This window comes from Rhinolophus sinicus, chromosome 12, assembly GCF_057876585.1.
Source record: "Rhinolophus sinicus isolate RSI-liver-muscle chromosome 12, RSI-T2T, whole genome shotgun sequence".
Taxonomy (NCBI): Eukaryota; Metazoa; Chordata; class Mammalia; order Chiroptera; family Rhinolophidae; genus Rhinolophus; species Rhinolophus sinicus.
In genome coordinates this window covers 15,424,144-15,435,280 of record NC_142512.1, presented here as the reverse complement: position 1 = coordinate 15,435,280, position 11,137 = coordinate 15,424,144, and the positions used below count along the sequence as shown (strand labels likewise).

General features: G+C 41.9%; 1 protein-coding gene across 2 annotated transcripts in view; it reads right to left on the bottom strand.

The window, feature by feature from the left end:
* Positions 1-492: 492 nt before the first annotated feature.
* The window catches only part of RABEP1 (rabaptin, RAB GTPase binding effector protein 1), an 84,913-nt gene continuing 74,268 nt past the window's right edge, over positions 493-11,137 (bottom strand). For both annotated transcript variants that reach the window (XM_074319646.2, XM_074319647.2), the window contains 6 exons: positions 10,794-10,934; positions 7,854-8,043; positions 7,177-7,232; positions 4,981-5,079; positions 3,923-4,039; positions 493-3,163 (listed from right to left, as the gene is read on the bottom strand). In XM_074319646.2, the coding sequence (XP_074175747.1) occupies positions 3,062-3,163; positions 3,923-4,039; positions 4,981-5,079; positions 7,177-7,232; positions 7,854-8,043; positions 10,794-10,934 (705 nt within the window). In that variant the 3' untranslated portion in view covers positions 493-3,061. The remainder of the gene's footprint in view (positions 3,164-3,922; positions 4,040-4,980; positions 5,080-7,176; positions 7,233-7,853; positions 8,044-10,793; positions 10,935-11,137) is intronic.

Genomic DNA, 11,137 nt, shown 5'->3' with positions numbered 1-11,137 from the left:
GCTTTGGTGTGGTGGTTCATCATTTTTATAGTTTGTTTTATAATTACTGAATAAATGTTTTTATTTAAAAATTGGAATGTGCTTTATATATAAGCTCAAGTTGATGATTGTATTCAGCAAGGCCCTAGGATTTAAAAAAAGAAAAAAAGTCGGAGACATTCAGCTGCACACTGCCAGGTCTCCATGAACCCGAAAAAGTTTTCTCCACAGTTGAACAAGCCAGAATCAGAGCTGCATTTTAGAGGAGCAGCACCAAGAGGCCGTTGGTTAGAGCGCGAGCTCTTAGCAAGTTTGCTGGTTCGATCCCCACACGGGCCCCTAGGAGCTGCACCCTCCACAACTAGAATCAACTACTTGACTTGGAGCTGATGGGTCCTGGAAAAACACACTTAAAAATTTTTAAAAATAGAAAAAAAATAAAGCAGCAGCACCAGAAGTAGGGCTCTGAAGAGGGACAGGACCTTAGGATTCAAAGGAAAAGGCCACACAGTATACTAGGCAGCAGCTTTTTTAATTTGAACACTTTCTTCTTAAGGACACACCTTCAGTACAGTTAACAAATGGTTACATCTGAAATCTGCTTAGCACTGGGCCCAGGATCCAGTTGTAAGGCCACTGCTGGCTCACTTCTTCGACAGGCAATATTACCTTTCAGAGCTGAGTTTGTGCACTGGGTCCTGATCCGTGTTACTGCGCGAGGATGGGGTTAAGTGCAGGACTTCAAAGGGAGAAAGAAACAAATAACTTGGTTTTGTCCTCAGTTAACTTGAGGTAATATTTTTAGACCTGCCAATATGAGTTCTGAAAGGTAATACCGTACCTGCCTAGAAATGGCTGGCTGCCAATTAAAAGCCACATGGTAAGGTAGGTTACAGGTAGGAGGTAAATCAGGTTAGACATGCGTGAGAGAACACGTGTGTACAGACTGAATACAAGCACAGGAACACTCATGAAACCCATGATCTTTTGTCCAGGCAGGCGAAATCCTACCTTCTAAATCAGTTACTCATTTATACAGAAAACCCAGTTTAAAGTGTTTCCTACCAGGATAGTGTCAAAATAGTTTGTTTCATACCAGAAGTAGATTGTTAACAAAACTTTAAGTCTCACTTTGGGTTTTTCTAGGATATTTTTTTCATCAAAGTGGGTTCCAACAGTTTGCATCTGCCATGGTAGAGACCACGGTTCTCTAATCGTGATTTTATTGGCCCAGGACCGTCTTACAGAGAAAAACATCTGCAGGGTCTCAGGAGAGCAGCTCCCTGGGAGCTGTAGTTCAGTTCAGGAAGGTTATGAATTACCCATCCTGACTTACAGTGCCAGTTTTGGTAATCTGAAACAAATTAGCTCGGGGCTTAGCCAAGGGACTGGTTTTACGTAATCTAAACAGATTGCATTTTGGAATTAATAAATTCCCTGTAACTCAGTGAGGATGTATGTTTCCTTTAAATCAAATAGCACTTTATACAAAGGGACTTGAAACCAATTAAAATAATGTTTCATGCATGGCAAGCCGATAACACTATTTCCATAATTAGTATTTACCTTTAAATTCATAATCATGAATGCAAGACAGTAACGATAACCCAAGGAATGAGGTATGTAGTCCTTACCTTGTCCCATGGAAGACAGAAATAAAGATCTTTAGGGCTAGTCCATAATGACTTCATTTATAACAGACAATTCACTTTAAACTGTAGGTTGGTAGCTTTACGTGAGCCAATCAAATTTACTTAATCCACTTAATTCCCATAAAGTCCCTTCAAGTACCCTGCTGTTACATAATACCAATCACAAAAATTATTTGAAAACAGTTTTACTTTTGAACCATCTGTGTGATGAATTAACAGTATAGCCTTCCACTGGCTAATAGTGCTGCAGCGGGTAAACAGCAAACAGGAATCCACTCTGCTTTCTGCACCACTTCCTCAGGCCATGGCAAAGGGGCCTGTTCACTGACACTTTCTCCAAGTGGGAAAGGAATCTAACCTCACAGAAATGACAAAGCAGATTTCTAAACTCATGAACGTACTAACTGGGTTTCCCCCAACTTCACAAGCATTATCACACTCCAGGTCTAAATTATAAAAGAAAAATACAAAATAGGTTATCTGTCAAACGTAGTTATCACCATTTTTATATTTGACACTTTTGAAACAAACATTACTCTGGCCCACTGATTTGAGTTGAAAATAAGCAGCAGCCTTATAAATTTATAAATACTAGATGTTGTCAGTATAGCTTGCTTTATTATTATTTTTCCACTGATCCAATATCTAAAACAGTTTTCAAAAGAGTAGCTGGTACCAGTTCAGCTTGATCCGGGTACCTGTGGGCCCACGAAATTCATTCAGGCGGCAGAAAAAGTGCTTCCAAACAGTTTCTTGTGCTTCTCCTTTAACCTCAACTTCCAATACACACAGCCCCAGCCAAGTTTTCAAATTCTCATAATTCATTGCTTGAATTGATTTTGTTTGCCACCGTCTTATGGTTCTCAGGCAAGTTTCAGTAGCATTTAAGGTCCTCCAATGCAAGGTAAAATGGTTTAAAAAAAGAAACACTGAGCTACGAAATACAGTCACTAGCCAATGGCCTGCTCTCAAACTTCATATTTTAATATAAAATATTCATACAGCATATTACACCTGTCTGCTAACTGAATACTATTACTGATGAACTCTAGACAACAGAAAAAATTCTCTTCCAATACCTATGAAGGGGAAATGTAATTCCACACACTACTGGGATGGTGCTTTAGGGTAGGGAAATGTTGGGTAATGCAAGCCAGGAAACAGCGCTTGCTCCGTCACCAAATTTGATCTGACACCTGCTGGAATCAAGTCTGCAGTTTCATTAGTGTTCCTATTTGGAAGGTCTTTCTGCTGCAAATTAGCATGACTGTTTGCTGTTCCTGTGCTGCACAGTCTTCTCCCACTAGAAATAAGCATTTCTCCAATCTTCCTTATTGTGACTTCTTCAGTTAAGAGTTAAATAATAATTAATGTTGCTCTAAAGATGAGTTAAAAACCCAAAGTGCAGACTAGAGTCCTGCTATGAGGCGTCATGTCTCAGGGAGCTGGTTAATGTCTGTCAGTTTGGTGTCATTCAGAATTGCCCGGACTCTCTCCAAGGAGTCTGCTTGCCGGATCCGCTCTAACTGCACCTGGAGAAACAATACAGTGAGATAAGTGCAGAAGGCTCCTCCTAGGTTTTCTGAAGTTTACTTTGACTGGTTTAGCTGAGATGGAGCAATTCCCAAAAACTGCTGGGTTAACAGACCCAGTGTAAGGGGCTGGGACTACGGAGGTAAATGAGACCCAACCCAAGAACCCACAGTTCAGTTGGGGGAGAAAGAAAACCATATAGAGGATTTCAGCACAGTATTCTAAGCATCACTGTTGGCAGCATTTATCGAGTGCCAAGGCAGCATAGCCTGGGGGTGGGTGGTGGGCTACTGTCGCCCAACTTGAGGACCTAGAGAGGGTTCCATGGGGACAAAGCAAGCTGGGCCTTGAAAGGAGTACGGAGGTGATGAGACACAATGCTCACCAGAGGGATTAGCACACTGGGCAAGAAACCACACGTAGTTACAACACATTGAACATAAAGTATAAAATGTACGGCAGGGAGATAAAAAAAAGTACAGGGCTAGGCCTGGTTGGGAAGGGTCTTATCTGGTATGCTAAGGACTTTATACTTGACTCGTAAGGACCAGCAAGGTACAGAGGGAAAGGGAAGGGGGACAAATCTGAGGTACACAGCTGGCTTTAGGCATGAATGACCAGGCAGGTATCTGGGCTGGGGGAGGGGCAGCCATGGTCTCTAATCCTCTGGCTATTGTCAGTGGTAGAATCAAGGATTGGCAGGTTCTCCTGGGCACCCTAACGTGCCTGGTGCTCTAAAGGTTCCCCAAATGCCTTACCTGAAGGGTCTGAGAAAGCTTTACAAAATCTCGCTGGACTTGTTCACTGACATCTAGTTCTGTCTGCAACCTTTGAGCTTTGTTCTTCTCCTCAAACATTAGTTGTTCGATGGTAACCTAAAAAATAACAAGTTTTGAGAGAAGATTACTGCCAAGGAGCCGTAAGTCAGAATCACTTAGGAAGGCTGGGAACCTGTAGTCTCCTGCTGCTAGAGAGGAAAGGGGAGTGTCTGTCACATTCCTAGATCCTATTGGTCTCCCGTTATCTGTAGGGCAAAAGTGCAAGTTGCCTAAGCTACCTGTTGTAGGTCCCTAAAATGAGTATGAAAGCCAGAATAAAAAATGAATTAACGTACTGCGCACATGCGCGCACACACACCCGCACCCCCAGCAGCCTGGTGACAGTGATTAATCATCAAAAAGCAACTGCTAAGATCAGTAGCTACCACGGCAATAGGGATAGAAAGTTTGGGGATTTCCTCTGACAACCACAACAGCCAAGCATCTGTCAGGAAAATTCTCAGTGAATGTGCCCCAGGCAGCCCAAGTACCTCCCACCTTCCTTACAGACAATTGAGCAGGACCGCGTGGGAGCATTTCTAAAAACAAAGGACGACTGAATAACATGTACACAGTGTTTTTACACCTAAAGGTCTGACCACAGCTCACTGAGACTGTTTCTTAGGAAACCTCCCCCACAATTAGCCTCATGCACTTTTATTCTAACTAGAATAATCAAAATTTAGGCAGCAAATATGGTTCACTGAAATATTTGAAGTGAGTCAAATGGAATGACACTTGGAAGCAATGCTTCTATGCCAAGTTTGGTTCATGGCCCGTTAGCCCAACACCTCAAAAGCCAGGAAGGCCTATGACAGTGTCCACATTTGACCCAACTCTAATGAAGTCAATTCATTTCCTTTCTGCAAGCAGAGAATCTTGACAACTTTCAGAAGGTGACACTATTCAAAGCAGCAATGTATAATTTTTAAACAGGCAAGATGTGACCTTACATTCTTAGCACTGCTTTTATATTTAATTACCAACAAAAATATCACCTTAGCAGCAGTCTCTTTCTTTAACTGTTCTTCCAAAGTGATTTTCATTTCCTGAAGGCTCTCAAGCTGTTGAGACTTCTCTCTTAATGTGGATTCCAACTGTGAAAGTAAGAAGGAAAAAGCTGAAACTCTCTCCAGGTCACTGCCCATGGCCTGGAGGAGCCTGCAGCCTGGAGAATTCCGCCCGAGTCCTCAGGCCCTCCTAGGCCCAGGACGTTGGCTGGGTCGGTAATGCTTTTCTCACCTTTTGGTCTCTGAACTACTTATTCTTCAAGACCTATTTCTTTCATTAAATATTTCTTAGGCACCTGCTATGTTTTAAGGCCTGGGGAAGGAGAAATCAGGAGAGACGAACATGTAAATAATTCTGACATGTAAACAGGGACGAAGAAGCATTTAATTCAGCCAGAAAAGTTGGGAAGGGCTTCTGTGAAGAGATGACATTTAACCCTTAAAAAATGAAACAACTTACAGGAGAAGGAAAAGGGTGGTAAGGAGGAGAAGAAGATAGAGAGAGAGAGAGACTCCAGAAGGACAGAGCAGATGACATGAGTAAAAGATGCGTTCAGAACTGGCGAGTCTGCCGAGCTGCAGCCGAGTGCGGGGCCCTGCGGGCTGAGCTGGAGAAGCTGTGTGAGCACAGCATCCCCAGTGGGGCTGAGAAATAAGGACTCGATCCTGGAAATAAAGGGAACCACTGGAGGGTTTTCAACCCGACGGGGACAGCGCTTATAATTTTTAAAGACCACCTTGGTTTCATTATGAAGATGAATTGGGATGGGATAAATTTTAGAGGCAGGGAAAGAAGTTAGGCTGTTACATTAAGCCACGTGAGAATTGAAGTCTGAACATAAACAGCAGCAGTAGGAGTGGAAAGGATGGGACATGATCAGAATGCTGGTAATTTCTGCCACTGCAGCCGCCACAGCGCAGTGGTGGCCAAAGCCAGACGGCGGCTGCGCAGTGACGAGCTCAGGCAAGGGGAGGCTACCCTTACAAGAACCTTGAAGGTAAAGGGAAGAAAAACTGGTAGCTTGAGAAGTGTGACCCAAAGAGAAACTCTTCTCCTCATAACGCGAAACATCTGAGCATGTTTATACATAATGGAAAAGGCCAATAATGAGGTAGAAGTTCAAGGCCCATGCCTGGGGAAGGCTGCGAGGATGCCTGGAAAGGATGTGAGGGATTCAGTCCAGGCACAAGTGTAGGCAAGAAGACTGGTCAGAAACAGTCATTTTCTCTGAAGAAACTAGAGAGGAGGCTGGGAAGAAGAGAAAGGACCAGTCCTTGAGGGGCCTGGAAGCTGAGGTGGCGCTGCTGATAACAGGGTACAAGCCATCGTCTGCTGAGCTGGGGGTGAGTGTGACTGTCTGAAGCAGCCACTGGGAGGAACAGAAGGGAGACAACTAAGGACAAATGAAAGGCTGACTGAGTAGCACTTCAGGCCCAACTGATGACGTGAGCATGCAGCGTTACTCGTTCCAGTGCCAGCAGCAGCTCGGGCAGAGGCAGGGAAGGTGGACACCAGGATTCATCCAGAGTTGGACAGTATCAAGTGAGGGCAGCAGAAAGACAAGGAATCAGGCCCTGCGGGTGTTGGTGGGAGACGAGGGGAAGAAGCAAGCCATGGAAGTAAGATGCAGCTCAGAAGGAAAGAAAGCAAGGCCACGAGAAAGTCGCTAAAAGCAGGACAGGAAAAGTTCAGGGAATTGCGGTCTGAACGAGGTGCTCAGACGGACGGCCCTGTGGGATGAAGAGCCGGAAGGATGATAAAGAGGTCAGGGAATGTGGGGCTTGGTGAAGCCAAGAGTGGGAAGAGGGCCAAGTGGAGGCGAAGGTCACTGAGTCGACAAACAACGAGGCCAGGGAGTTGAGTGGGGTCATTTACCAAAGGTATTGATGTCTAAGAGAAGAGGACTCTAAGCCAGCTAGAAAACATCATCTCCTGTTTGTAAAAGACTCCGTGCATATTTCTACTGCAGCTTTTCGTATATATCATGTCACGACCATGCCTCTCAATAAATGATCTCTTATCATTACACCCTCATCCCACAGTTATTTTCCCCATTAGACAGAAGTTCCTTGAAGGCAGGAACATATCGTAACTACATGTTTTTTCCTTGGGTCTAGAACAGTAGGATTCAATAAATAACTACTGGTTGCTGACAGAATTAATTTGAAACTCATGAAACTCACCTGTCCCTTTTCTACTTTTATTCTTTCTAATTCAGCTTTTAAGCTAGAAATGGAAGCTAGGAGGAAAAAAGAGGGAGAACTGTTAGCATTTATTGATTATTGTGCATTAAAATGTTTTTCTTACAATTCCCTTTCTACCATAACCCCCATCTCATAATGAAAGGAGTCAAATACATACTGAACATGGGGGGGGGGTCACCAACCAACACCCCTTTCTCAGAGTGACCCCCAACCGATCAGCATCAGAATCCAGCCCAGGTAAAGGCACAGTCCACATGAATGAATAATACAACAAATATCCACATCTCACTGGGGTGTGGAGTGCAGATATTCCCAGCAGGAGTCTGTTAACTCATCAAAGTTATGCAAGGAAATGCCACCCATCTAGTCACATTCCCCGGTGGTCTGGGTTCAATATTGAGTTTCCTATTTACTAGCAATTGCCAGAAAGGCCATTAGAGCTTCTAAAAGGACAATGAGTTTGGGGGATTTGGGGGTTTGTTTTTACTCCCAATTACTGGATATATCAGAACATCTGGAAAAACGGACTGAATCCTTACTTAACTCTTTCCTATCCCTTTGTTTGTCACATTCTATGGCCATGTGTTACTTCTTATAGTCAGAAAAGAGTTTTACTTAGTGCCTTCATTTCTAAACTACATCATTTTTATCTTCACCTATCTCTTCCTTGCAGTTTTCTATTTCCAGCTGCAGGGTTTCTTCAAGGTTTTCTTTTAAGCATTGTTCTGCTTGAATCTGCTCTTTTAGGAAAAGTATCTCAGCCTTCAGCTTCTCTTCCATGTGGTCTGCTGCTGTCCGCACATTAATAATGTTCTCCCGGTATTTCAGTACCAACTCCCGGAGTGCCTGCATTCAAGAAACAAATGGTTACTGGGTTTGTGAGGATGAAAGAAAATATAAACAATAGAAGCTAAAGATTTTCTGCAATCAGAATTTCAGGTATTGTTTTAAATGATTCAAAAGTTAAAGACTTTCAACTCCAACCCACTTGGGGCTTCAAGGGGCCAGTGCCATGTCACATTAACATTCAGTACGTTAGAGAAATAAGACATTTCCAGCCAAAAGGTGTGTATTGTGACCTACATATTTTCCCCTCAAAACTGTTTCATAAGCAGAAAAAGAAAAATGCTAAGAGACATCACCACGAACTGCTTAGGAGCTTCTATGAGTTGATTAAATTTGAGGGGAGTTAGGGTATGAGGACCAAGAAGGCTGAAACTCAGAAGCAAGTTCGAACTCGAAGATCAAATTTACTTACTCATCCAAACAGCTGCTGAACATGTACCACAAGCAGAGTGTGTGTTAGCCGGAGGCAAGTAGGGCGAAGAGTGGCCTTCTAAGCTGATCAGCTGTTTGCTATAATAAATTCAGCTTAAATCTTAGTTTTTCCCTAAATTTTAGTTGTCTTCTTTTAAAATCCCCCCGATTATATCTTAAAGCAACTTTAAAACAAAAACTGGGTTTCTTAGATAACTACCAAATGTACGTAAATTTATGGGACAGCAAAAAAAAAAAGAGAGAGAGAGTACCTAAAAAACTGTCAGAAGGATATTTCCCAAGACATATTGCTGAAGCAGCTCTAATAAGAATCAAGGCTTACAGGCTAGTCTGATTACATCCTTCAAGGATTCTCGAAATTTTTTTAAGTCTGGGAATGAAAAAAGTCTTGAGAGAACATGGCAGAGAGGAATCTTTCCTGCCAAAGGAGAAAGTTTAACAGAGGTGGAGAGTGGTACGCTGATGGCAGGAGACAGGTCCCCCAAACTTTCTCCTTGATGAGATCAGTCACCAGTTCAGAAAGGAGAGCTCCCCTGAGAGTGCCAGTAACCTGAGCTGAGAGCACATGCAGGGGGCGGGGGGCAGGGAAGGGGGATGAGACGGAAGGAGCTTAGGGCAGGTAGGCAAAGGAGCCCTTGAGAATGAGTAAAAGGAAAACCAAAATCAACGCTAATGTTACTGTGTGTATACAAGAGAAAGACAAAAGAATGAGGTGCAAACTGTAGAGGTAGGATTAGGGAAAACTGTTACTTACAAAACTATAAATTTAGGTAATTTTTTTTAATATTTAAATAATTCTTAACAATTCTTTTTTTAAATAAAAGAAAAAGGATCTTACAAGTAACATTTTTCTATTTTGCTTGGAAAATTGCCCTCAGAAATTTCATCTTTGCCTGACTGTTTATAGTGTTTACTTGGGTTTAGCCTAAGGTGACATTTTTTTAATATGTTAAAAGGTTTAAAAATGTATGGGTAACAAAGGTTAGAGAAAGTTAAGGAGATAGTTATGAATGTCTCAGGGAAACTTCTGGTTTTGCAGCCCAGATTCATCCAACCACAGAAGAATGGAAGTGACCAGAAGTGCCATAGAAGGCACTGGAAGTCAGAAGGAGAGTGAGTGTGGTACATTCCCGTTCACGTGCTAAATAGAAAAACAAACATCACAAGGAGCCAGTGTGGTGACCCCTTCACACATTTAATTTCTGGTGCTTTCTCACTTTGGTCCTGTAAGAATAACTTATAAACCTTTAATTTGGCAAAGGATTCTTAGATACGACACTGAAAGCAGGAGCAACAGAAGAAGAAAATTGGTAAATTGGACTTCATCAAAATTTAAAACTTTTGTGCTTCAAAGGACACTGTCAGGAAAGTGAAAAAGATAAACCACAGAATGAGAGAAAATATCTGCAAATCATTTACCTGATAAGGGACTACGTCAAGAATATATAAAGAACTCTTATAATTCAATAATAAAAAAGAAATTTAAAAATGAACAAAGGATCTGAATAGACATTTCTTCAAGGAAGATAAACAAAAGGCCAAAAACACATGAAAAGATGTTCAACATCATTAGTCATTAGGGAAATGCAAATCAAAACCACAATGAGGTACCACTTCACACCCACTGCTTGGTTGTAATAAAAAAAGTGAGACAAGTGTTGGTGAGGATGTGGAAAAACCCTCAAATGATTAAACACAGAGTTCTCATAGGACCCAGTAGTCCCACTCCCAAGTTTATACGCAAGAGAAATGAAAATATATGTCCACATGAAAACCTGAACATGAATGTTTATAACAACATTATTCATAATAGTCCAAAAGTGGAAACAACTCAAACGTCTTTCAACCTTTGACAGACGAATGAATTAACAAAACAGCCACACAGTGGAGTACTATTCAGCCATGAAAAGGAATGAAGGGATTAACATGCTATGACACGGATGACCTCGAAAATAGTATACTATGTGAGAGAAGCCCGACACAAAAGACCACAAATTGTATGATTCCACTCATGTGAAAGTCCAGGACAGGGCCATCTACAAACAGTAAGCAGATCAGTAGTTGCTTAAGGCTCTGGGAGAGAAGGAACAAAAGGGGAGGAGTTTCTTTTTGAGGTGATGAAATGTTCTAAAATTGATTATGGTGATGGCTACACTTCTGAGAATAGACTAAAAATTATTGAATTGTACAATTTACACAGGTGAATTATTTGGTATATTAATTATATCTCAATAAAACCTGTTGTTTAAAAAGAAAAATTTTAGCCATTTCAGAAAATGTACTTGGGCACATTTTTGATCATGTAGAAAATAAGTTACCTCTATAGTATCCGGGAGAATGAAGTCTTCTGCTTGCTGTAATGACATATGCAAGCTATGCTTTCCCTGAAGACTGTCATTATCTTTCTGTAACCTCACCAGCTCTTCTGAAACCTGTTCCCGTGACTGCATCAGCACTGCCTAAAATAGAAACAGATACTAATCACAGCCAGAAAGGTAAATCCTATCTGCTGATAGCTGCACCAGAGAAAAACAAGGCCAGACCAAATGAGGGCTGAAGATGGAGGGTACATACGAAAGCTCTCTAAAACTTACAAAGAGCAGCTCAGAGATTTTTTTACTTGCAGCCTTTCTACATACATTCAAGGAGACAGGTGATGAAT